Genomic DNA, 27,454 nt, shown 5'->3' with positions numbered 1-27,454 from the left:
ACCTTTCCGTCACCAATTATTAAAGTAAAGCTGGGAACACACTATACGATGTGTACCCAGCGATACAACGGGTGACCCGCCCGCCGATGGGCCGACATATCAGGCGGTACACAAATGATCTGGTGCCCCTCAGCCCCTGTCGCATCACGCTGTATGGGGTCGTCAGTCGCATACTCACGTTGAGCTGCATGTAGGGATGACCTGAAGATGCGGCTGACGACCCCAATGGAATGCGCAACAGTCGACATAGTGGGTACACGGACGATTTTGATAATATATCGTTCAGATCCGTCGGAATCAGGCATATCGTCAGAGAAATTATATTGTATGTACCAGACACTTATTCATCCACTAATTTGTTGTTAACTACTTTGTACTGTACAAATCAGCCTTCTACTAATCCATCAACCAAATGGGCACTGTCTCAATCCTTTCTGAATGTGTCAGCCAAGCTGCTTTCCTTACATATTATATTAATGCTTCCAGTCACTACAAAAGCCCTCCCCAAAGCTGCATGGATCTCTACTGTAGCCTCCCTACTAATGTTCCCTCATCTGGAAAAAAGCAACACCTACCTCCTATGCTTATTACCAACCACAACTCCTGCCTCCATGTATATTGTGTTCATCCACTTCGCATATTAGGTAACTGAAATCTTTACTACCACACGGAAAGTATACTACTGACACAGGTTTTGTTACACTCTCCTGCCCTTGACAGGTCATTAGTCCCCCATACATTAGCAATCTGAAAACCACAATTGAACAATTTGAAGATGTATTGCCTGATGTTAGGAATTCCCAATCTAGCAATCTGCGCCCATACATTACAGATCTTTTTCAGTGATTTGCAGATTGATTGCAGCAAACTGCAGATCTGCCAATCTTGAAAGGCCCATCATTTTACTAGCAACGGTCTGCAAATCTGCTGATCATGTCCATACACAGCCCCAATCCATCTGGGAAATCCAACATGTTGGACAATCTAATTGAATAATTTCAATCACTTTTTGGTTGCAATCTGTGATCTGTGAAGCCCATACACTGCAGATTTTTATACAGAATCGATTGCAAATTGCAGAAATGCCACAATCGATTGTTGATGTATGGGGGCCTATACTCCATTTATCTGCTCGTCAATGCTTGTACAGAACCTAGAGATGTGTCCTTATACATCTAGCCTCAATAAGCTACACAGCGTGACTTGCCTGGCATGAGTGAGCTTTAGTCACACAGTTCTAAAAGTGTTGCATATCAAATTAATCAGCATAGTCTCTTGATGCATCGCATTGCAACTTAAGGCCCCCATACATCAGAGATTGATTGCAGCAATCGTGCAATTTACAATCGATTGTGTATAAAAATCTTTCCCTTTTTCAATCGATTGTGTCAATCCTGCAATCTGCAATCGATTGAAAAAGGAAAAGATTTTTATACACAATCGATTCCAAATTGCACGAGTGCTGCAATCAATCTCTGATGCATGGGGGCCATTAGACGCATTATCGGCAATAAAGACGTCCGGCGAGAGCAGAGTCTCACGGGATCATGGTATCGAGAAGGTCTTTTTAGCGCGACTGCAGCAAAGGTGTATAAGGACATCTGTAGCAGAAACAATTTCAAAATATATGATATAGATATCTACATATAATTATACAATTATATATATATATATATATATATATATATATATATATAAAAAATATAATTAGCGAAGTCTCCTCATATAGTGCATTTTTGTTATTTTATTATTACTCATGAGCTGTTAAAATGTGTTCTGAATGCAGCACTGCCGCTGCTGAATATTCTGACACTAAATCCAGCAAGGATAATAATCATAATAAGCAAAAACAGTTTAACACACTCTAAACATACAGTATAACATTATGGTGGTTAAATATTCACAGTGCATAACAATTAGCTAGGAACACATTCACACTGCGATATTACTGAACATTTAAAAAGGTAGGAGATGGTGTGTATATTGAGACTGTGTAGTGACTGTAGTCAATGTGATTATATATTTTAGATCACGGGTTCTCAACTCCAGTCCTCAAGTACCACCATGTTATGTTTTCTGGATTTCTTTAATCATGCACAGGTGAGTTAATTTACTCAGCTGGGTCAGTAATTATCCCACCTGGTTCTACAGACAGAAATTCTCACAACATGACCCGTTGGGAAAACCTGAGGGTTGGGTGTAAGAACCGGCCAACATCTTTAAAAAAAAAAAAAAAAAAACCAACATTTCCTCAATGTACAAAATTAGTTCAGTATACAACATTGTATAAATATGTCATTAAAATACGAAGGTGAATGTGCCCTTGGCTGGCAGGGAAATTCTTTTGTTTTAAAGGCTGTAGGCACAAACTTAAAAACACCAGGAGTAATTAAACACTGGTCGGTTCCTCGCTTTAATTAGCTTGGAGACTGGAGTGAGTTTCAGCATAAAGTCACTGACCTCATTCATCCAAGTTACCGCTGGACTCTGTGTAGTGACCCCATTACTTGCGCAGAGTGCCAGGAGCACATTCTTTTAGTGTATACAGCCATGGCCATTTGAGAATGACACAAGTATTGGTTTTCACAAAGTTCGCTGCCTCAGTGTTTTTAGACCTTTTTGTCAGACGTTACTATGGTATACTGAAGTAAAATTACAAGCGTTTCATACGTGTCAAAGGCTTTTATTGACAATTATAGTAAGTTTATGCAAAGAGTCAATATTTGCAGTGTTGACCCTTCTTTTTCAAGACCCCTGAAAATCGTCCTGGCATGCTGTCAATCAAATTCTGGGCCACATACTGACTCGATGGCTGCCCATTCTTGCCTAATCAATGCTTGGAGTTGGTCAGAATTTGTGGGTTTTTGTTTGTCCACCCGCCTCTTGAGGATTGACCACAAGTTTTCAATGGGATTAAGGTCTGGGGTGTTTCCTGGCCATGGACTCAAAATGTCAAAGTTTTGTTCCCCGAGCCACTTAGTTATCACTTTTGCCTTATGGCAAGGTGCTCCATCATGCTGGAAAAGGCATTGTTCGTTACCAAACTGTTCTTGGATAGTTGGGAGAAGTTGCTCTTTTTTTGGTACCATTCTTTTTTCATGGCTGTGTTCTTAGGTAAAATTGTGAGTGAGCCGACTCCCTTGGCTGAGAAGTAAGCCCACACATGAATTGTCTCAGAAAGCTTTACTGTTGGCATGGCACAGGACTGATGGTAGCACTCACCTTTTTCCAGATGCCCCAAACAATCTGAAAGGGGATTCATCAGAGAAAATAACTTTACCCCAGTCCTCGACAGTCCAATCCCTGTACTTTTTGCAGAATATCAGTCTGTCCCTGATGTTTTTCTTGGAGAGAAGTGGCTTCTTTGCTGCCCTTCTTGACACCAGGCCATCCTACCAATAAGCCTTCGCCTCATTGTGCGTGAAGATGCACTCACACCTGTCTGCTGCCATTCCTGAGCAAGCTCTGCACTGGTGGTGCCCCGATCCTGCAGCTGAATCAACTTTAGGAGGTCCTAGTGCTTGCAGGACGATCTTGGGCGCACTGAAGCTTTCTTCACAACTATTGAACCTCTCTCCTTGAAGTTCTTGATGATCCGATAAATGGTTGACTTAGGAGCAATCTTACTAGCAGCAATATTCTTGCCTGTGAAGCCCTATGTGTGCAAAGCAATGATGACTGCACGTGTTTATTTGCAGGTAACCATGGTTAACAGAGGAAGAACAATGATTTCAAACTCCAACCTCCTTTTAAAGCTTCCAGCCTATTATTCCAACTCACTGACATGATCTCAGATGGTCCTTTTGTGGCAGGGCTGAAATGCAGTGGAAATGTTTTTGGTATTAAGTTCATTGTCATGGCAAAGAGGAACTTTGCAATTCCTCTGATCACTCTTCATGACATTCTGGAGTATATGCAAATTGCCATCATAAAAACAAGCAGCAGACTTTGCGAAAACCAATAGTTGTGTCATTCTCAAAACTTTTGGCCATGGCTGTACACCGAATCAGAATTCTACTAAAATACTGGGACTTTCTTCATACATGTCAACACTCAATCTTGTAAACAAATTAAATTTCAGAAGTAACTGAGATATAAGTTCCTGCTGGACCAGCAAAAGAAAGTGTTATTTCAGAGTTCAAAACAGGTACCAGCTAACATATTCTAACAGAGTAAAAAGTAATCCAAATAAATCGAACCCAAGTTAGCTTTTAACTGGTTAAGGCAAATTGTTGCATTACCTTATAAATGTTTGTGTCAAGAACAATAATATACATACAGTTTGTGATATACCTCTTGATGTAGCCAGATAATTTCCTTTAACTTCACTGTTAATTGTGAGAGGAGCATATTTTCTGGACCAGTAAAGCAGTAATCCCTGTATGGCGCCTGTATTGGCTCTTAGGATTTACATTTGCCTGCAGCTGCCTGAACTGTTGATCACAAACCCTACATCCAAAGCTGGGTACACATTACACGATGTGTACCCAGCCGATCTATCGTGCGCGACGGACCTGGTGGGGGTGCCGGCATCGGCAAGTGCACACAATGCTACCCCCGTACACACAATGCTGAAGCAATTATAACCAACTTGCATTCAACCCAAATCCTATACAATAGACCACAGGTTCTCAAACTCGGTCTTCGGGACCCCAAACAGTGCATGTTTTGCAGGTCTCCTCACAGAATCAGTGAAATAATTAGCTCCACCTGTGGATTTTTTAAAATGTGTCAATGAGTAATGAATACACCTGTGCACCTGCTGGGTGACCTGCAAAACGTGACCTGTGTGGGGTCCTGAGGACCGAGTTTGAGAACCACTGCAATAGAAGATATATCTCAAGCGATTTGGCCTATTCCAAAGCTTCAGAACTGCAAATCGTTCATATTGTCCAGTGTGGACGCACAATGCCGACGTACGTTCCCGCGGGTCGTCAGTCTCATCCTCAGACCTTTTGTACGTGCAGAAAAATTTGAGGATGTAGCTAGATATGCCATGCTGCCGAATGCAGCATGGACCTGCGACCCTGCGACCCCCCCCCAGAGTCCATGCTGCATTCGGCAGCATGGCATAGCTAGCTACATCCTCAAATTTTTCAGCATGTACAAAAGGTCTGAGGATGAGACGGACGACCCGCGGGAACGTACGTCGGCATTGTGCGTCCACACTGGACGATATGAACGATTTGTCTTTCCGATGCCTTGGAATCGGATAAAAATCGTTCGAGATATATCGTCTAATGTATAGGGGCCTTAAATCCTTTGGGTTGTATGCAAGTTGGATATAATTGCTTCAGCATTGTGTGTACGGGCCCAAATGCGATTTCAAGCATGTCTGCAAGAGAGACACCCTCATCCATATGCTTGGTTTTATAGTAATAATCAGTGCTTGATGGTACACCAGCCCTATGCTTAGTGCAAATAGACTTACTTATGCATACGCACAACTCAGAGAGGGGAAGATGATGGATCCACTGGCTAAGCAATTAAGCCCATGTGACAGCGCCCCATTACAGCCCGTTTCTGCCTACAGAGTCATGAGTGAACAAGGTCATGTGTGTAAAGCTGGGTACACACTGGCAGATATATTGGCCGTCGGCCAGTGTGTACCAGTGATACAGAAAAGAAAATAGGGTGGCGCTGTATACTCAGGACTAAGGTACCAATACACAATGAACATATTTCTAAATGTGAATTTATTAAAAAGACCAATGTTACTCTTAGTAATATGGCAATAATTACATATTATATAAGTACACAAAATCTGAACTCGTATAAGTAATTAAAAATGTATGCAATCTAAAAAAACATAAATGTGCTCTCCATATAAAATATAAATTTGTGTCCATTGGTACCTGCGTGTGCAGCGCCATCCCATTTATTTTCTATTACTTGTTTCCTTTGAGAGTATAAGGCAATCTCTCAGATGTGCGGCAGCATACACAACAGGTATTCGGCCTTTCAGTGTGAGCTTGGCACTTGGGCCCTCATTCAGAGCCGTTCGCCATTTGTGTTCGTTCGTTCAAAAACAAGGGGTGGCTATTCAAATGATCCGTTCGCACATTGCAGTCTGTTCACACCTCTAAGTCTGAACGAGCGAGCAAAACATACGCTCTTTTATTTCTTAAAAACGCCCCCTGGCCGCTCGCACCATACGTCATGTCCGCTATTTATTAGATTAATCGAGTACATCGAACAGGATATGAACTGCTCGCTATTCTTGTGGTTGGTTTTTTCAACCGCTATTTTGCGAACAGTTCTGAGTTAAAAAAAAACAAATGACGTGGTCATTGACGCTGCTATATTAATTATGCACACCCATAAAACGCCCGTTTTGACCTTTAAGCACGCCTGCGTTCTGATCTCCACTCCCCGTTTTCAAGCACCTTCCCCTGTTACCACCCACATACGCCTCATTCTGTCACTCAAAATAGCAGGCACTCGCTATATTGCGTACAAACGATTTTCGGCCGCACTGACTGGTTCGCGCATGCGTACTAAAAACCGTACGCATGCGCAGATGTGCGAACATCGCTCGGAACGAGCGTACTGCCGCTAGCGAGTGGCTCTGAATGAGGGCCTTGGTATTGTTTTTCCTCTTGTACCAGCGATATATCCAATATACTTGCTGCAGAGGCCACGAGGAGGGGGGTGTGAATCGACCCCTGACCAGCGGGACCCGCGGACAGTTGACAGATGATGGTTGTGCAGTGTGTATGAACAACCATGTCTTTTAAGTGTGTACCCAGCTTTACTCTATATCACCTGTAGTTGCTTGGTTCCGCAGCATGCATCATGCAAAGACACGCAAGACAAGCTCAGCAAACAGTGCAGCAGCGCCTCTGTGTTTTGGGTGTGACATGTACAGGCTGTATGACAATCTAGTCTGGTACTTCTAAAAATATCTATACAAAGAACTTTAATTAAACTCTACCAAAATGTAGAATAAGTTGATCGCCACCTGTGTCTGAGGGAACATTGGGGTCTCAGACTGAACCACACGTGTTGGGAAGGACCAGTGCATCTCAGCAAAGATCTGTCATGCACTCCATTACTCTCATTAACAACCAGTCATCATATAGTACAATAGGTCACTGTGCCCATCCAACAAGTTATCAGGAATGCTACACATGGAAGCGGTATCAAAAGTGGATGTATCATTTTGACAGAGTCACCCATAATAAAGATCTAATCACAAATGACAATGTGTAGGTTTAATCTTACAGGTCCTGTGAAGTTGCACGAACAGTTTTCAAAGTGAAAGTGGGCAGCACATAAACAATTCCCATGATTATGCACCGCATGACTATATCTGCCTCGTCTTAGGTGAGCAAGTTATTTGTATTGTGGAAAATGAAATACGTACAAATACTGGATAAAAAAGTATATGAGAATGTAAAAGATAGGGAAAACTCTCAAAAGAGCTTCAAAAGGTTTGAAAGCTGCCCCTTTCAGGCCCAGGTTACACCAGATAACCATACAAGATCCTATACAAAAAATATATACAGTTGGGCAACTCCTGGGGGCTAACGTGTATACATAGAGTGCCTATATAATGAAACACTAAAACAAACTATAGCAAACACTGTGGTAATTGTAGAATATATGAATGAAATAAAAAACAAACTTCGCTTAAAAGAAGGACAGTGGAGAAATCTTGTATCTAGATGTCCTCTTATACCTATATACAATTTTCAATATTAAAAAACATGTGAAGAGATAAAAACATATCCAATCTGGTGTAATACGTTCTAAAAAATTATTTTACAAACCACCACCATAGGTAACAACAAGTTATTGTTATTTATTCTTTTTTTTTTTTTTGCTGAAAATGTGTCCAATTTGCAATGCGATGGGACTAGGACGCGCCAGTGTGCTGATTAATTTGGGTTGGGTACGGGATGCCGGCGGTCAGAATGCCAACGCTGGCATCCCGATAGGGTTAAGATACCGACACCTGCTGGTCGGTATCCTAACCCCTCCCCTCTCCCTACCGCTAACCCTCCCTGGTGTCTAAACCTAACCCTCCCCCCTTAGTGCCTAACCCTAACCCTCCCCCTAGAGCCTAACCCTAACCCTAGAGCTTAACCCTAATCCTCCCCCTAGAGCCTAACCCTAAACCTCCCTCTAACCCTGCTATTTACCTTTGGGATTCTGGCGGTCGGGATTATGGCGCCGAGGTGCTGAGCGCCGGAAACTCTGCGGTCGGGATTATGACGCATCCCGTGTATATCTGTGCGCAACTTAGTCTCTCAATAAACATGCAAAGTGCTATGATGCAGCTTTTCTCCAGGCCAAGTTCCGTTTACAGATACAGTTGCACACAGATATACAAGTGCCATATATCAAATTAATCAGTACAGTCTCCTGGTGCGTCCTAGTCACACTGCATCGCATGTATTTTCAGCAAAAAAAAAAAAAAAGACGCCCGGTGCCAGCAAAGTTGCATGGGACCTGGCATCTCACTCACGCCAGACATATTGTGCTGCGTGGTGTACTGAGTCTAGGACACATCTGTATTTCAATCACGTATTCTAAAGTGGTTATACAATTACAATCGTGTGTGCTAGATTTTGTTTTAGTGATTCATTATATAGGCACTCTATGTACAGTGCATCCGGTAAGTATTCACAACGCTTCACTTTTTCCACATTTTGTTACGTTACAGACTTATTCCAAAATGGAATAAAATATGAGATATGGTAAGAACTTACCCTTGTTATCTCTATTTCTACGAAGTCTATAGGGTTCCACAGGATACCTTGGGGTATAGGTGTGACGTCAGTCATCGGGCACCATAGAGTTAAGCTTTCAGCCTCCCAGGATGCACTAGGGTCCCCCTCCTATACCCCGCCCCCGAGCCAAGGCACCTCAGTTTTGTACTAAGCCATAGGCCGGGAGGAGGAGAAGGAAGAGAGAGAAAGAAGATCTGGATACACACAAGAATCACATTCTCACCAGAGGGAGACGGAAAAACCGGTGACCAGAGCAAAGCCCATCTGCAGCACAGGTGCGACAGGGCGGGAGTCCTGTGGAACCCTATGGACTTCGTAGAAATAGAGATAACAAGGGTAAGTTCTTACCATATCTCATATTTTCTACTTCAGGGTCCATAGGGTATCCACAGGATACCTTGGGGATGTCCCAAAGCAGTATCCTTTAAGGGTGGGGACGCTCCTGTGCTGAAAGGAGAATCCGCCGCCCGAAGGAAGCATCCTGAGAGGCGAAGGTGTCAAACCTGTAATACCTCACGACGGTATGGACAGAGGACCACGTAGCAGCCTTGCAGATCTGGACTGCAGAGGCACCACGTCGAGCTGCCCACGAAGGACCCACAGACCTAGTGGAATGAGCCTTCAGAGAAGGAGGAACCGGCAGACCTTCATGAAGATAAGCTTCAGAAATAGCCATACGGATCCAGGCTGCCAAAGTTTGCTTTGAAGCAGGTCAACCCTTTTTACGGAAGCCATAGAGGACAAACAAGGCGTCCGACTTCCTAAACAAAGAAGTGATGTCAACATAAGTCCTTAAGGCCCGCACAACATCCAAAGTGGCCTCACTCACTGAAAGGCCAGGTGAGTTAAAGGCCGGAACAACTATTTCCTCGTTAACATGAAACTGGGAAACAACTTTGGGAAGAAATTCAGGACGAGTGCGGAGCACTGCCCTGTTCCCATGAAAAATCAAGAAAGGGGGTCTACAAGAAAGAGCCCCTAAATCAGAAACACGTCTGGCCGAAGCTATGGCCAGAAGGAAAACAGTCTTAGCTGTTAGCCATTTAAGATCCACTGAGCCCAGTGGTTCAAACGGCGGTCCCTGGAGAGCCCTCAGGACCACAGCCAAATCCCAAGGCGCCACAGGTGGAACAAAGGGTGGCTGAATGCGGAGAACACCTTGCATAAAGGTGCGCACATCCGGGATTGTAGCAATCCTACGGTGAAACCAGACAGACAGGGCCGAAACCTGTACCTTCAAAGAAGCCAGGCGAAGCCCATGATCTAGTCCCGCTTGTAGGAAGGCGAGTATCCGAGACAGACGAAACTCCCGCGGTGCATAACCTCTCGGTCGACACCACTGGAAGAACGTATGCCACACGCGATGATATATCCTCGCAGAAGACGGTTTCCGAGCTCGTAACATGGTACGCACCACAGAGCTGGAAAACCCCCTGGACCTTAACATGGCTGTCTCAACAGCCACGCCGTCAAAGACAGCCGAGTCAGGTCCGGGTGAAGACAAGGACCCTGCGACAGAAGGTCCGGTCGTAGCGGTAACCGCAGAGGACTGTCCACGGACAGACCCTGAAGGTCTGAGAACCAGTGCCGTCTGGGCCACGCGGGAGCTATCAACAGGAGCGTCCCTCCTTTCTGTTGAATTTCCGGATTACTCGTGGAAGAAGAGAAACCGGAGGAAACAGGTAAGCGAACCGGAACGTCCACCGGACGGACAGAGCATCCACCAGAGACGCCTTTTCGTCTCTTGTGCGAGACCCGTACACCGGCAACTTGTTGTTGTCCCGGGACGCCATGAGGTCGATCTCTGGAAGACCCCACTTGTCCACCAGAAGTTGAAAAACGTCCGGGTGCAGGGACCATTCCCCTGGATGAACGTCCTGGCGACTGAGAAAGTCCGCCTCCCAATTTAGCACTCCCGGGATGAAGACAGCTGATATGGCCGGAAGATTGTGCTCCGCCCATACCAGGATCCGAGACACCTCTACGAGAGCCGCCCGACTTCGGGTTCCTCCTTGCCGGTTTATGTAGGCCACGGTGGTAGCGTTGTCCGACTGGACCTGCACTGGTCGACCCTGGAGAACCCGATGTGCCAGCTGGAGGGCATTGAAGACCGCTCGGAGTTCCAAGATATTTATTGGAAGCTCCGCTTCTGTCGGAGTCCACCTGCCCTGGAACAAGTGTGGACCCGAAACTGCTCCCCAGCCCCGAAGACTGGCGTCCGTTGTCAACAGGACCCAATCTGGTACCCAGAAGGGACGTCCCTTGTTGAGATGGGTCGTCTGCAACCACCAGGCAAGGGACAGGCGAACCTCCGGAGTGAGCACTATCGTCTGGGATTTTAGAGACTGAGGCAGCCCGTTCCACTTGGACAGGATCAGATGCTGCAGAGGTCTGGAGTGAAACTGGGCATATTCCACCATGTCGAACACCGACACCATGGAGCCCAGTAACCTCATCGCCGAGTGGAGAGACACACGGTGGCTGTGCAGACAACTGCGTACCCTCGACTGTAAAGCAGAGATCTTTTCCCCCATCACAAAGATCCTTTGCTGTCCCGAGTCCAATAAGGCTCCGAGGTGCAGAATCCGCCGAGACGGGATTAGAGTGGACTTCTGCCAGTTTATTAACCAGCCGTGCCGTTGCAGTAGCGCAATAGTAAGGTACAAGTGGTGCAGAATGAGCTCAGGAGATCCTGCCACTAATAAAAGGTCGTCCAAGTACGGCAACATGCGGACCCCCTGCAGCCGCAGAGAAGCCGCCATGACCGCCATCACCTTGGTGAACACACGCAGTGCTGTCGCCAGGCCAAAAGGCAACGCCCGAAACTGAAAGTGGTCGCTGCGGATTGCAAACCTGAGGAACTGTTGATGGCGCAAAAGAATAGGGACATGCAGGTAAGCGTCCTGTATGTCCAATGACACCATGTAGTCCCCAGGTTCCAGCGCCAGAATGATGGACCGTAGGGTCTCCATCCGAAACTTCGGCACCCGAAAAGACTTGTGAAAGCTTTGAGGTTGAGAATCGGACGATATGACCCATTGGGTTTCTGCACCAAAAAGAGATTGGAATAGAAACCCTGGCCCCTCTGGTAGAATGGAACAGGCACTATAACTCCAGTCTGGAGCATAGTGTGCAAGACCTTCCGCAGCTCCGTGGCCTTGTTCATGTCTGATGGTAGTCCCCTGGTGAAAAATCGAGCCGGGGGTCTGTGCCGGAAAGATAGGGCACACCCGTGGGAGACCACCTCGAGAACCCAATTGTCTGTCGTGGTGACCGACCAACACCGGGCGAACTGCAGCAGGCGGCCTCCCACTTTGGGATCCCCCAAAGGGAGGCCCGGACCGTCAGGCCGCAGGCTTGTCATCTGGCTTAGGGGCCGGACGTCTGGTACTCCAGGCCTGCTTCCGGGGCTTGGCCGATTTCTTGGGACCAGCCTGTCGGGGAAAAAAGACTATGGTTTGGACCTGCCCTGGGCCCTATAAGACCGAAAGGACGATGGTCCTGAACCAGAAGGGACAGCGGCCGACGGGAGACATGCCGATTTGGCTGCCGCCAGTGTGGCTACAATCTTGTCCAGATCTGGACCGAATAGAACTTCTCCGTTAAAGGGCAATGCCTCCAAACCCTTTTTGGAATCAGCGTCCGCCTTCCAGATCGCAAACACAAGGTGCGAAGAGCAGCCACCGCTGCTGAAGAAATTCGAGACACCAGGGTACTAATGTCTAAGGCCGCCTCGTTGATATAAGTGGCCGAATCACGGAGATTACCAATCAACTCCGCCTGCTCAGCCGGAATCGAAGGACGCCTCCAACAAATCCGCCCAGCGCTCCATAGCTCTGGCAACCCAGCAGATGGCCATAGCCGGCCGCGCTGCGCCCCCCCCCCGCAAGGGAATAAGCGGACTTCAGGCAGATCTCCACCTTGCGGTCCGTAGCATCCTTAAGGGAGGACATGGATGGCATTGGTAACGTGGCACTACGGACAAGACGTGTCACATGAGAATCCACCTGTGGAGGGGATTCCCACTTAGCAAAATAATTATCCGCGAACGGATAAGCCACCACCAGACGCCTCTGCGGCTGGTATCGCTTGCCAGGCTGTTTCCACGCCTACTCTAAATGGTCCACCAACTGACCCGAAAGAGGAAAGACTGGCGTCACCCTTCACATCCTTAAAAAAGGCATACTTGGATTTAGCCGCTGGGGGAACTTCGTCCCCAATCACCAAGGCTGTGCGGACTGCCCGAATAAGTCCAGGAATATACACCTTGGACCTAGCGTCTGCGTCCTTAGCATGGAGAGGTTCCTGATCGTAAGGATCCAGAATCTCCCCATCATCAGACGTCCCTTCGTCATCCTCATAAGGAGCCGACAGAGACGCCACCGGCCGTTTATGTGGCCGCATCAGACTCCCCTTGCAACACATCCGACAAGTGCTGTACAGAACTCGTCAGGGAGTTAACCCACGCCGGCTCCTGAGAAACCGGGAGAGGGGAAATAGGGAGACTGCGGGGTACCACCAATTGTCTAGGGAACCCCTGCATGGGTGACGACACCACTGACTGCTGGGACAAACCCATCTGCGTAAAAGCGGGCTGCGGAGCTAACTGGCCCACTAAGGTTGTAAGCGCCTGAGCGAAACAAGCCCAGGGCGGCTCCTGTACCGGTGCTGTAACCGTAATAGGCCGCGCCAACGTCAAACACTGCCGGCAGAGGCCCTCCGCGCCACCCTCCCCCTCCGCTAAAGGTACTTTACACGTAGTACACTGTAGCCAGAGAGGAAAGTCACTTTCAGACATGATGGTATAAAGTATGTGACCCCTCTCACCAATTGCTTAAAAAAGGCGAGAGACCACCCTGCAGCACCGCACCGCAAGGGCTTTAGCAGAAAGAACAGGGACAGTAATAAGGCTGACAGTCAGAAATGTAAAGTACAGGCAGCAGCGCTAGCACAGTCACATACAATGCAAAGAAACTCAATTCCCTGCACTAACCAGCGCTGATTAATCAACTACGCAGACACAGAGTCTGGTAGGACACAGCGCTGCATACACAGACCTGACCACAGCGTAGGAGAGGTACGCGGGGGGACCCAGACCACGATGCCTCCGTCCAGACTTCCAGCAGCGTTCACCATGCGTTAGGCCGCGCCTTGAAGATGGCCGCCGAGGAGCAGAGAGGAGGCTGGCCTGGGGGAGGAGCGCTGCCACAGGGCCAGTCGGCGTGTTGCAGAGAGGGCTGTGTGCAGCGGGGGAGGCGCCGGCTGTGAGACAGGGAAGGCGCGCTCCCCTGGCATGCATTTAACCCCTGGGACGCCGCAGCGCTACCGCTCTGCTGCAGTCCGCTGTCCCAGGGGGGTAGTGGAAGCGCAGGTTACATACCTGGCTCCACGCTGCTGCCAGTCCCCAGGGAGCCCCCTGCCTGGGGACTCTGGACCATGTAACAGCGGGGACCCACCGCGGGACCCCGCCGCTTACCTTGCTGTCCCCCTTGATTCCGGCCATGGTCCAGAACATCTGTGGTCACCGCTAGCTGTGACCCCCAGATGCTCACCAGCATCCCCGGATCGGTACCGGCGTTCTGGTACCGGCGGGGGTGAAGGGAAGACAGCATGGACAGTCAGGACTGACTGTCCATGCTGTACAACCAGATGTGCAGCCACAGCTGCATGTAGAAAACTTCAGGGGCTCTTCTTAGCCCCCACTCCAACAGGTGCACCAGACTCCGGCCGGGCACCAAACTAAACTGAGGTGCCTTGGCTCGGGGGCGGGGTATAGGAGGGGGACCCTAGTGCATCCTGGGAGGCTGAAAGCTTAACTCTATGGGGCCCGATGACTGGCGTCACACCTATACCCCAAGGTATCCTGTGGATACCCTATGGACCCTGAAGTAGAAATTCATTTTTATCCTCAAATTCTACACACAATACCCCATATGACAACGTGTAAGTTTTTTTTTGAGATTTTTGCAGATTTAATAAAAATAATAATAAAAAAAAAAAATAAGAACTCCCATGTACATAAGTAATCACAGCCTTTGCCATGAAGCTCAAAATTGAGCTCAGGTGCATCCTGTTTCCACTGATCATTTTTGATTTGTTCCTACAGCTTAATTGGAGTCCACCTGTGGTAAACTCAGTTGATTGGACATGATTTTGAAAGGCATAATACGCCTGTCTATATAAGGTCCCACACTTGACAGTGCATGTCAGAGCACAAACCAAGCATGAAGTCCAAGGAATTGTCTGTAGACCTCCGAGACAGGATTGTCTCGAGGCACAAATCTTTGGATGGGTATAGAAAAATATCTGCTGCTTTGAAGGTCCCAATGAGCACAGTGGCCTTCATCATCCGTAAATGGAAGAAGTTCGGAACCGCCAGGACTCTTCCTAGAGTTGGCCGGCAATCTACACTGAGTGATCGGGGGAGAAGGGCCGTAGTCAGGGAGGTGACCAAGAACACGATGGTCACTCTGTCAGAGCTACAGCATTCCTCTGTGGAGAGAGGAGAACCTTCCAGAGGGACAACCATCTCTGCAGCAATCCACCAATCAGGCCTGTATGGTAGAGTGGCCAGAAGGAAGCCACTCCTTAGTAAAAAGCATATGGCAACCCACCTGGAGTTTGCTAAAATGCACCTGAACGACTCACAGACCATGAGCGACAAAGATTGAAATCTTTGGTGTGAATCTCAGGCATTATGTTTGGAGGAAACCAGGCAGCATCATGCTGTGGGAATGTTTTTCAGCGGCAGTAACTTGGAGACTAGTCAGGATAGAGGGAAAGATGAATGCAGCAATGTACAGAGATCATCCAGGATGAAAACCTGCGCCAGAGCGCTCTTGACCTCAGACTGGGGCGACTCTTCATCTTTCAGCAGGACAACGACCCCTAAGCACACAGCCAAGATATCAAAGGAGTGGCTTCAGGACAACTCTGAATGTCCTTGAGTGGCCCAGTCAGAGCCCAGACTTGAATCCAATTGTACATCTCTGAAGAGATCTGAAAATGGCTGTGCATCGACGCTACCCATCCAACCTGATGGAGCTTGAGAGGTGCTGCAAAGAGGAATGGGCGAAACTGCCCAAAGATAGATGTGCCAAGCTTGTGGCATCATATTCAAAAAGACTTGAGGCTGTAATTGCTGCCAAAGGTGCATCAACAAAGTATTGAGCAAAGGCTGTGAATACTTATGTACATGTGATTTCTTATTTGTTTGTTTTTTTATTAAATTTGCAAAAATAGCAAAAAAAACTTTTTACACGTTGTCATTATGGGGTATTGTGTGTAGAATTTTGAGGACAAAAAAGAATGTATTCCATTTTGGAATAAGACTAACATAACAAAATGTGGAAAAAGTGAAGAGTTGTGAATACTTTCCGGATGCACTGTATACAGGTTAGTGGCCAGGACTTGTCCAACTGTATATATTTTTTTGGGATAAGAAGGTACTCTGTCATTTATTTAAAAATAACAGTCTGCAAAACCATGTACATAACCAAGTAGCTAAAATATGTGTATGGTCTGTGGAGCTGTAGAAGAAAAAGCTAGCAGTGGGCATAGAAGAAACAACAGGATCAATTACACATTTAGGGCAGCAGGTGAGGGAAATCCTGGCCTCTGCTGCCCCTATGATTGTGCAGTCTCAGGTTCAGGTGAGGCTCCCAGCCCACTGTAGTAGCACTGTTCAGATATGTATGTATGTACTGTATATACATATCTCTATCAAATTTGCTGTACATCGTTAGGACTATCATTATTCATAAGTAAATCAAAAGCTGTGTGATCTCAGTCTTTCCACTTCTATTACAGGCCGAGCTCTTCAAAGAAATATAAACTCACAGAGGAGCTTTGTGTCTCTCAGCTTTCACAGAGCATGCAGCATCACAGGAAATGTAAACATTACAGTGGTCTCCGATCCATGTAAAGCACACACTGTGACAAAGCCCAGAGGCTACATAATTGATCCGATGCTGACAGCATCATAACAAACCTAAAAAGAGCCTTTATGAATCAATGGAAACATGCATGCAAGTAACTCTCAATACTGTACAGCAGAACATTAATGTACTAGCTACCACCACACTTTACATGAAGGTATTTCTCTTATTTGTTTTTATTTTATTCTGAAAGCAATGTAAAGCTAGCGGTAAAAAAAAAAAAAATTATATATATATATATATATATATATATATATTATTTTTTTTAATTATTAAAACCACTGACAGGGGAAGTGAATAACATGGATTATCTCATTACCGTGCGGCTGTCAAGAAGTAGAATATATTAGGCAGCAAGTGAGCACTCAGTTCTTGAAGTTGATGTGTTGAAAGCAGGAAAAATGAACAAGCGTAAAGATCTGAGCAACTTTGACAGGGACCAAATTGCGACGGCTGGGCGACTGGGTCAGAGAATCCCCAAAAGGGCAGGTCTTGTATGCAGTGGGAAATACCTTCCAAAAGTGGTCCAAAAAGGACCACTGGTGTAAAAGCAACAGGGTGATGGGGGCCAAGCTCAATAATGTGTGTGAGGCCCCACCTCGCAACTTACAGGACTTGAAGGACCTGCTGATAATGTCTTGGAGCCAGATACCACAGGACACCTTCAGAGGACTTGTGGAGTCCAATGCCTCGATGAACGAACTGTTTTGGCAGTACATAATAGTAGGCAGGTGGTTTTAATGTTATGGCTGATGGATGTATATTTCTATACAGTTCTTATGTCTGTTGTGTGTAATGTAACGTGATGCTTCAATAAAGGTATTCAAAAAAAATCTGCTAAAAGCATAAATGAAAATAAAAATAAATATATTTTCCATGTAATTTAACAGAACCTAAGATGCAGAAGCCATGTTTCTTTGTAAACTGTTGAACCCCTGAATATCACTGGTTTTACGATGAGGACACCTGCAAGTGATGGATGAGGCAAATGTGTAGTTCACATTCACAAACATACCCGCAAGGATGAAAAAAACAACAACAAAAAAACAACAAATAAGCAGGGATCAGACCTTTTATTGAGAAAGCATTTAAAAATGATCCCCTTCTTTTCCTAACTCTGTATCATCATTCCCACCCTCACTGAAATGAATAGCAGCGATCCCACCATGGACTGTATGAGAAGGCACTTGCTGGTCATGTCCGTATATGAACAGCAACAAGTAATCACATTTTCTTTCCTTCTGACTTGCAGAACATTCTAAGTATTGGGTTTCTGGACATGTAAGAGGGCATCATACCTGAAAGCACCACTTCGATGAGGTCTCCCTCTTGAATGTCTGCCTCAGATTTCACCAGTTGCAGGATGTTTTCTGATGTTGGGTCATGGCGGAACAAGAGGATCTTGTCGTACATCCCATAGAATCCGCATTCTGGGAACTGAATGAGACAGAAAAGCGCGAGTTAAACAGAGCACAGAAAGATACAAAATATGATTAACTGCATCCAACAAAGCAAAACCTATGCATGCTATATCATACCGGGTAGGATTATGTAGTGTAGGGTAAACTGAATTTTAATACTTTTAAATGTTATGGTTTTAAAATGTACTCCTGTACATATACAGGTGATAGTATTTTATGGTAGCTGCTCAGACATGCAAATTTAAACCTTCTGCTTTCCAGCACACATTGTGCCTTGAGGGTTTACCCAACTACATGTGGGGGGATGAATTGGTACTGCAATGGCAGGGAAACACCTGCAACTGCACTTCATATTACCAAAGACTCTTAGATATTAGTATGCAGCCCTATGGGACCGTGCACAAAAGTCTGCGAGTTCAGAGCTACCGTAAGTGCTGCATATGTCCACACTTATTTGCAGGATGAGCCACCTCACACCTAATTGAATAAAACTCTAAGGAGGTATCCAATTAGCAGTGCTAATGTAGCGCTGTTAATTGATCGTGGCAGGGCTATCCAATTAGCCCCGAAGTGTTGCCAGACACCAGCACTCATCGTGGATATGTTTCGGGACATATCACGATAAGTGCCGTTTTTTCACCACCTAAATGGCGAAAACACATAGCAACCGCGATACGTTCTCCAACCTATGTGTTTTCGGTAGAACCATCTTATTATTTCGACCCAAATTATAGGATAGGGTGGAGAAAACCAATGGCAAAAAACAGGGATAATGGGCGAAAAATCAGTTTTTAGCCGATCATGGCTTTCCATTAGCGCACAAACAATGTTCGGGGCTAATTGGATAGTCCCCTAAGTGTTTACACTAATTATTTTCTTGTTTTCTCATTCTCCTTTGCAATGTCTGCTGGGTGTGTTTTGTGGCAACCTCACAAATGGACAAGCTTTGTCTATGGTCTTTATAGAGAAATCCTTTAAATCACCTATTTCCAGTGTTATAAGCTTACAAATATGCACAGTTTGTCCTTGCAAGTATTACTCTAGTGCAGAGTTTCCCACACTCTGCCATTACAGTACAGGTTTTAAGGATATCCATGCTTGAGCTCAGATGACTTAATTAGTACCTCAGTCAATTTGATTTAACCATCTGGACTCAAACATAAATATTCTTAAAACCTGGACTGTAATGGCAGAGTTTGAGAAACTCTGGTGTAGTGGAACCTGGCTGGACTCTCCAGGAGATCAATCCCCTGCCCCATCATTACAATTGTACCCACTGCAATCTTATGCCAAATATGTGTACATGGATTGTCACTTTGTATATATTACGGGCACACTCCCTCTGTTCTGAACTCTGGGTGACAAAATGTCGCTTAACTTCATTTTGGCAGTCCTAACAGAGTTGGATGATGAAAATAAACAAAAATAAATCCAGTGAACGAGGTTGATAAACACATAAGAAGAATACTGACAATTTGTAGAAAAGCATCTTACAGAGCATTTAGGGCCGCTCTTCACCACATCAAGGCAAAAACTTTATCTCATAGGAACACAGTCTCCCAATAACATGTTACGAGAATGAACAGGATATATTGTAACGTTCAGAAGATGTATAAAGTATATTCTGTATACCACATACATTGTCTGAAAGCCAGAGGAAGAGACTGTCATTGTGGAAGCACAACGCTTTGAGACTGGGATCCCCACTCTCTGCTTTGATGAGGTGAAGCTCAGCCCTACATGCTAAACTGTCAATTAGACTTTTGTCTTTATTAAAAATCTGTCTGGGTTACTCTTCTCCATCCAGTGCCTTCCACGTGGATCCTAAAATGTCTAAACCTGTGGCTGGTATGTTATAGTAATCTCCATGCGTGGATATATGCAGAGGGTCTTGCATGTAGTTTTGTAATTTTGATGAAATGTTAAATATTTATTGTGATAGATCCACCATCACTGGATCTATGGGAGTGGTATAAGCCACTTTTGACTCTATACAAACAGCATGTATTGCAGCTGCACCTCTGTCTGTGTGCCATCACTACCTTACAGTTGTAACGGGATGCAGTCAGCATTCCGGCGTGCGAGAGCCCCATGGCCGAAATCCCGACAGCGTCGGGATCCCGGCACCAGAATCCCGACTGTCGGCGTCCCGAAGGTAAGTATAGGGGGAGGATCAGGGTTAGGGGTTAAGCACTAGGGGGTAGGGTTAGGGTGTAGGGAGGGGGAGGTTAGATTTAGACACCACGGTGGGGGGTAGGGTTAGGCACCGGGGAGGGGGGATCAGGGTACGGGTTAGACTTACCTTGCTCCGTATGGGTGTCAGGGATGCCGCTGTCGGTATTCTGACCAGCGGCATCTTGACTGCTGGGATCTCATACCCAACCTGTGAGTATAAGCTTTATCGCTACTACTGAGCAGTGAACATTATTCTTTGTCAAGACCCTGCTTTATTCCTGCGAGATGCATATATCTGATGATATCTTACAGGTAAGAGAGACAATGTAATTATCCACAGGATGTCCTACATACTCTGAAGCCTGGCTGCAGTCCTGATCCGAAGTAAAGGTGCATACACACGGTCAGATTTGTCAGATGAACGATTGAACGATTTGATGAACGATTTGACCAACGATTTGAACTACGTACGATTTTTGACTGCATTAAAATGACTGAAATCGTCCAAATCTGACTGAAAACACATCAGATGTCAGATATCGTTATCTGACCATCGGGAACGCGCATCGTTCATCGTTCAGACATGTCAGATTTTGTATATGCACCATAAGCAGTGAAGAGGAATCGGCCACGGTAAACAGATAAGTGGTATTGAAGCCCCACCCAAAATCCTCCCCTTCCTCCTCCCAGAAGTAGGGATGACCAGCGGTGGGTTAACTAGATCGATAGTCACCATCTATGTTGCCATTGGTGATGAACGTCAATGGCATGAAACCACCAATGGAGAACCACTGATGGTTACCACCTATCGATGGCCATATCTGCTGGGGAGCACTGCGAGCCATGGGCCAATAGGTTCAGTCGCATGAAGGAGGATTTAATCTTAGTGTCCCCTGTGGTGGGGAGGAATAAATCATCGCAGTCAGGAGAGAATGAATCTCTGCATTGATGGCAAGACCATCAACGGCCAACCCTGCCCAGAAGTAAGCACTAAAAGGTGCCAGTGAAGGAGCAATGGGGTAATCAGTGAAAAATCTCCTGCAACAGGAGGAAACAGAATGACACCCCATTAACACTGGACAGAAACAGCAGGTTACAGATAGTAAAAGGTACCCCAAGACAAATCTGTAGTACTACTTTCACCATACCAAGTGACAGTATATATGTCATATATACTTTGCACCGCAGCACTTGCTGAAAACATTTAGTTCAAAGTCAGCGTAATAAATGTGTGACTGGATGGTATTACTCTGTCACTTGGTATGGTGAAAGTTACTGTTACTAAAAGCTTTATCTGTTCATGCTTGGCATGTGGCTGTGAAAGGGTTAATCAATGCAAAACCACCTGGTTTGTCCAAAAATGATCATTTACTCCCTGGTTTACATATATTAAGCAGCAATCATAGCCTAATTTACTCAGTGTAACTGTAACTCAAACAATTACCTTAAATGTTGCATTTCAAAAAACGAAACAAAACACAACCATGCCTGTTATGTGATCTTTAAACACACAAAGAGGTCAATCCAATAAAGGCCCGTATTCAATTAGATGCGAAAAGCAGAGATCCGCGAAAAAGTTTCGCCGATTGCGACTTTTCGCCTGTTGGAAAACTATCGCCGTAAAAATTAGAGGAACACCCCAAAAAATTACTTTGATTGCAAGTACTTGCTGCAGGTGCATTTTTTAAACTTTACTTTAGCGACTTTAAACCATGCTTACACCCATTTTCAAGTACCCAAAATTTGACAGGACTACTTATTTTTCCCCAAAAAATGTAATGCTATTCTTCACCACTAGTGCAAAGACGCTAATTAGAAGAAATTGACACACCTTAAGTACCCCAAATAGCTTTATTAGGGCTATTTGGGGGCATGTGTGTACGATGGTGTGCACGGTGTGTGTACACACATTTTCTACTCACAGCATCCTGCCCGTACACTTTCACCAACACTTTGTGCGTCTCCGTTTTACCCAATTTGAAACAGAACTTAATGTGTCGTTGCTCCATTGCTGTTCGATGCACACTGCTCGGGACAATCTGTTGAAATGAATACAATGGCAGTGCGGTGGCGGCCTCGGGCAAACCCCGACTGGGGGCAGGTCCATGCATGTCAGCGCGCATGAGCAACCTTGTTTAAGCGTTGCATACAGATATATCAGACCATTCACCGAAGTTTTTAGACAGACCTCGTATATTTGGGAGTGATTTGGCCATATTAATATATTATTTTCTTATTATTATGATGATTGATCAGTGGTTCCCACACACTGTCCTCAGGACCCCAAACAGTTCACGTTTTCCAGGTCATCTAAAAGGTGTTTTTTTATTGCAAACAACTTTAATAATAATAAAGAAATAATATAAAAAAAAAAAAAACACACCATATAAAGAATTCCAAACTAACAATATATGTCAACATCAAACACAGTGGTTTCCTATATTTTATCATCTTAAACACAATATATATATATATACATATATATACACACACACACACACACACACACACACACACACACACAAAGGTAATCCTCCCCTTTGCATTTTTCATGTTTTGTTTACTCACAACCTGGAATTAAAATGGATTGTTTGAAGGTGTGCATCATTTATTTCACAGAACATGCCTACACCTGTGAAGTTGTGTTTTTTTTATGTTGTGAGTCAAACAACATTTAGGACAACAGAAAACTTCAGCGTGCATAACTATTCACCCCCCCCTAAAGTCAGTACTTTGTCGAGCCATCGTTTGCGGCAATTACACCTGCAAGTCGCTTTGGAGAAGTCTCTATTAGCTTGCCACATTTTGCCCCTCGGATTTTTGCCCATTCCTCAAGGCAAAACTGCTCCAGCTCCTTCATGTTGGATGGTTTCCACTTGTGAACAGCAATCTACAAGTTCAATTGGATTGAGATCTGGGATTTGACTAGGCCATTCCGACACATATAAATGTTTCCCCTTAAACCACTCGAGTGTTGCTTTAAAAGAATCCTTCGGGTCCATTGTCCTGCTGGAAGGTGAAACTCCGTCCCAGTCTCAAATCACAGGCAGACTAAAACAGGTTTTGCTCAAGAATATCCCTGTATTTAGCACCATCCATCTTTCCCTCAACTCGAATCAGTTTCCCAGTCCCTGCTGCTGAAAAACATCCCCACAGCATGATGCTGCCACCACCATGTTTCACTGTGGGGTTGGTGTTCTTGGGGTGATGGGATGTGTTGGGTTTGCGCCAGACATATCGTTTTCCTTGGTGGTCGAAAAGTAAAATTTTAGTCTCATCTGACCAGAGCACCTTCCTCCATACATTTGGGGAGTCGTCCACATGCCTTTTAGCAAACTCAAATCGTGTCTTCTTATTTTTATCACTAAGTAATGACTTTTTTCTGGCCACTTACATAAAGTCCAGCTCTATGGAGTGTACGGCTTATACCCCTTTTCCACCAAAATTCCGGGTCTGATCCGGAGTTAGAACAGGGTTCCTATCCGGATCAAACCCGGAATATTGCCGGCGCCGACTCGGGATATTCCCGAGTCGGCGCCGCTCACACTGGAGTCGGGTCTGCATAGACCCGGCTTTTCCGGCGTGTAAGTGGTCGCTTGGAGATGACGTCATCTCCAAACGCCACTGAAGCGGGACCAATCGGCTGGCTACCAGCACACTCCAGGTCATCATGACTCGGAGTGCGCTGTTCTCACCCCTGTGCAAGCTCGTTTATATTAACCTGTGTCAGCTGCCTTTTTGGTAGTATGATAGAAGCTATGTTTGGTGACTGCCTTGCCTTTAAAAGCCATAAGTTAGTTGGCAGGTGAGCTTTAAACCTGTTAACATTATTTCAGTTTAAACTCTGTGATAGTAGCTACCAGGTCTCCATAAGTATGACAGATAGTGTAGGACCTGCAGAGAAATGGGGTCCCGTGATGTGGGCTGAAGGCGTCGATGTTTTGGTCATACTAAGTGACCAAAACGCTGACTTTGTATCTGCACTGTAATAAAAATCAAACAAAGTGTAAGCAGAAGTCCTGGTGAGTGCTCTCAAATTTCTTTATTGGATTATAAATGTCCTGCCTCAATTTTTTTTTGCGGGAGTACTGAGGTTGCACCTCAGGTGTTGGAAACATTGAAATGCGAATGCCAGCCCACACTTGTACTGTGCACAAGTACAACTTCGCCTAATACATTTTTTTTGCTTTGACCAGCCTTTTATGGTGATACGATGGCTATAAATCATTAATCTAGCAATCCCATGCATCAGAATACATTTTCTCAATGTACTATAGATATCTAACTTTACATTAGAACTGTTGAATTCTACTTAGTAATATACGGATTACTATAATTTGCCCTTTGTGTCAGAAGTCTGAGGGTTAATGCAGTCTTGTTTTTGACAAAAGAGGGCTTGCTGTCTCTTCTTAACAAGGACTCTTGTTGCAATTAATAGCCCTCAAGTTGCATCCTTCGGACAGAATAGGGTCTCCATGACAGCGGACTGGCATCTAGTATGCGTCGCCATGGCTGCAGGCACAAGGTATGTATAGGGGTAAACGCCACTTCATCAAATGAAAGAGAAGACGTGATTGTCAAAGCAGATAAAATCTTACTACAATGTTCTAGGCAGGGGAAACAAGGGTAAAGTCAATAAGGATAGAGACAGCAGCAGCTCACTTAATTGTGGTAATACTGTGCCACAGATATGCCCAATATGGTATTGGCAGCTGGAGTATGCCTTATGGTATCAAATAGTAAAGAAACAAACTAGAAAAACAATACAAAAATTAGATTGCATAGGATTCAATGATTGGGATACTGCTCTTGTTCATATATAAACTTACTTGATCTGGCACAGGTGAGGGATTTGTCTATACTTTAAATTGTAATCCCCTTTTTATTTTGATTAATGTTATACACAAACAGAACTTTTTCTGTACATCACAGAAGGGCGACATATTCTAAGCTGCCTATGAACCCAGCAGCACCAACATCTGCATATAAGGATTTGCACATCATTAATCTCAGCAGCAGCCAGCCTGCCAGACACAGGGGAGGCACCAGGGCACTGAATCTAGGTTAGCAAAGGACAATGCTGTATTAATTGCACCACCTTCCAGTCATAATGGAGACACCCTTGCCAAGTAGCAATGTTTGTATAACAGATCATAAAGCATTGGCTAAAGAAAATAAAACCCTCACGAGTTATAGAGTTTGAATAAATACCTTAATAAAATCAAACTACGTTCACAATGAGCTAAGAGTCCATGCCATGGGACAGTTATACAGAACAACGTAAAACATGTCATACTGCAGTCCCCATTTTATTTCAGTGGGAGCTGTGGACATCCAATTTAAGAAGCTCTATCCCAAATAGGTTAGAATATCACATTGATTTTGTGGAACGAGATGTTTAGATCTGGTGGCCACTTATGTGCAGTAGGTCAGCCTGGTCCAAATCGCACAGTAAAAAGATTGCTCACGTTATTACTTTACCGTTTACACCTTGTAGGTATGGGCTCTAATAAGAGCCACTGTCCCAGTAAGAGCAGACTGATAAACAGCCCAAAAAAATACCATTTTGCTGCTATATACTCGATAAGAAATGATAACTTGCAAGTCTCTCACTGCCATAAATAAGACTGTTCGTGCAACTCCTACGCATGTGCAGATCTGGTCCCACAACATCAATCACAGTGCCCCAAAGGCTGTAGCATGATTGAGATACTACTGGCGTTTGGGGACAACAGCAGGGAGCAATATAGAAAACGGGGCGTGTCAGCCAAGTTTTCTGGGTGTGCCGAAGCCAATGGCTGCGTCCTTGGGTGCAGGTTCACTGGCCCTCACAGCGTGATTTTTCCGGACATCCTGAGTAACTTGAGGGTTAAAAAACAGACAAATCTCAGGTGCACAACTCCAAATTATTAATAATATATAAATGCAATAAAATTTTTTGCAATCAATAGAGGTTTTTAGCATAATCTTGGCCAAGGTTATGGGCCTACCCACCATATCCAGGTAACCTCTGTAGGGTAGGTCCCTAACATACTACGATTCAAATCCAGAGCGCAGGACACCCCCAAACTAGCCCAGCTAAGCCGCACTAGGGCACCGCCATAGTAAGAAAAGTGCAGTGTGAAAGAGATAGTTAGGAGCAGCTATTGCTGCATATAAAGAATGAAAATAAAAAGTGAGGTACATATATATTAAACAAACAGTGAAGGGTTAAAATGTGTTATAAAAGAAAATGTGTTATAATGCGGTGCCCTGAAACAGATCAACAAATGCAATCCAGGGGGACCCACGCCCCAAAAATGAACCAAAGTTGCACTACAGTACATAAAACTTGTAGGACTTACCTAGAATTGTATCTAATACTAGTGTGCATATTCATTACAAGACTCCATGCTTCTAAACCAATAAGGAAGGGTGCTAATCCAGACTGGGGGCGTCTCCTTTCCCTCAGGTGTGCAATAAAGCACATTAAATGGAGTATATGGGAAAGATTTCTGGACTGCACACCCTGAATAAATTATATATATATATATATATATATATATATATATATATATATAAAATGGGAGGTGCTACCTGATGAGAATAATTGCAGGGTTACTCAGATGTCTGATGATCATGCAGTTAATCCGATGCCGCGCCTTCTGACTCAGCAGCGGTTCAGAGAGCGGTATCGCTAACCCTTACCATCCCCCTAGTGCCTAGCCCTCCCCACTCGCAACCTAACCATAACCCTACGCTTGCCGGTCTTTGGAGAATGACAATGTTCCACTGACACATTTTGACGCTAGAGATGGAGGTTGCCAGCTGTCCTAGATACGACGTTGGCACTGTAAGGGCAGCGCTTGCAACTTCTCTGGTGGTTCACAGTTGAGGCATTTGCTGTTAGCGGGATGTGGTATGTTCCCATCATTGAACGCAGTGTTAGCCCACAGCACCTTAATGCTTTGATCGGGCACCAGCTCTTGTAATGTGGCGGTATTTGCAGATTTTTACCTCAAACTAGCTGTTTAGGCCTATGTATAACAAAAAGCTTCATCTTAATTGGGGTCATGTACATGAAGGATGACCTTTTTGAGGCTGTCAGGGCCTATTAAAGAGTACATCATATGAAGCTTGAGAATGGTCTGAAATACACAACTTTCACAGTTTGGGATTACATGACACCAGTGCACTCACACACAGC

The 27,454-nt window shown here is 45.1% G+C and overlaps 1 protein-coding gene across 1 annotated transcript in view; it reads right to left on the bottom strand.

Moving 5' to 3' along the window:
* The window catches only part of PRKD1 (protein kinase D1), a 219,028-nt gene that overhangs the window by 61,439 nt on the left and 130,135 nt on the right, over nucleotides 1–27,454 (bottom strand). Inside the window, exon 2 of the mRNA XM_088456519.1 lies at nucleotides 17,971–18,109. Coding sequence (XP_088312645.1) covers nucleotides 17,971–18,109 — 139 coding nt within the window. The remainder of the gene's footprint in view (nucleotides 1–17,970; nucleotides 18,110–27,454) is intronic.

The sequence above is a fragment of the Taudactylus pleione genome, unplaced genomic scaffold (assembly GCF_031769625.1).
Source record: "Taudactylus pleione unplaced genomic scaffold, aTauple2 ptg000707l, whole genome shotgun sequence".
NCBI lineage: Eukaryota > Metazoa > Chordata > Amphibia > Anura > Myobatrachidae > Taudactylus > Taudactylus pleione.
The sequence above is the reverse complement of the archived record's forward strand: the minus strand, read 5'-3'. Positions and strand labels throughout refer to the sequence as shown.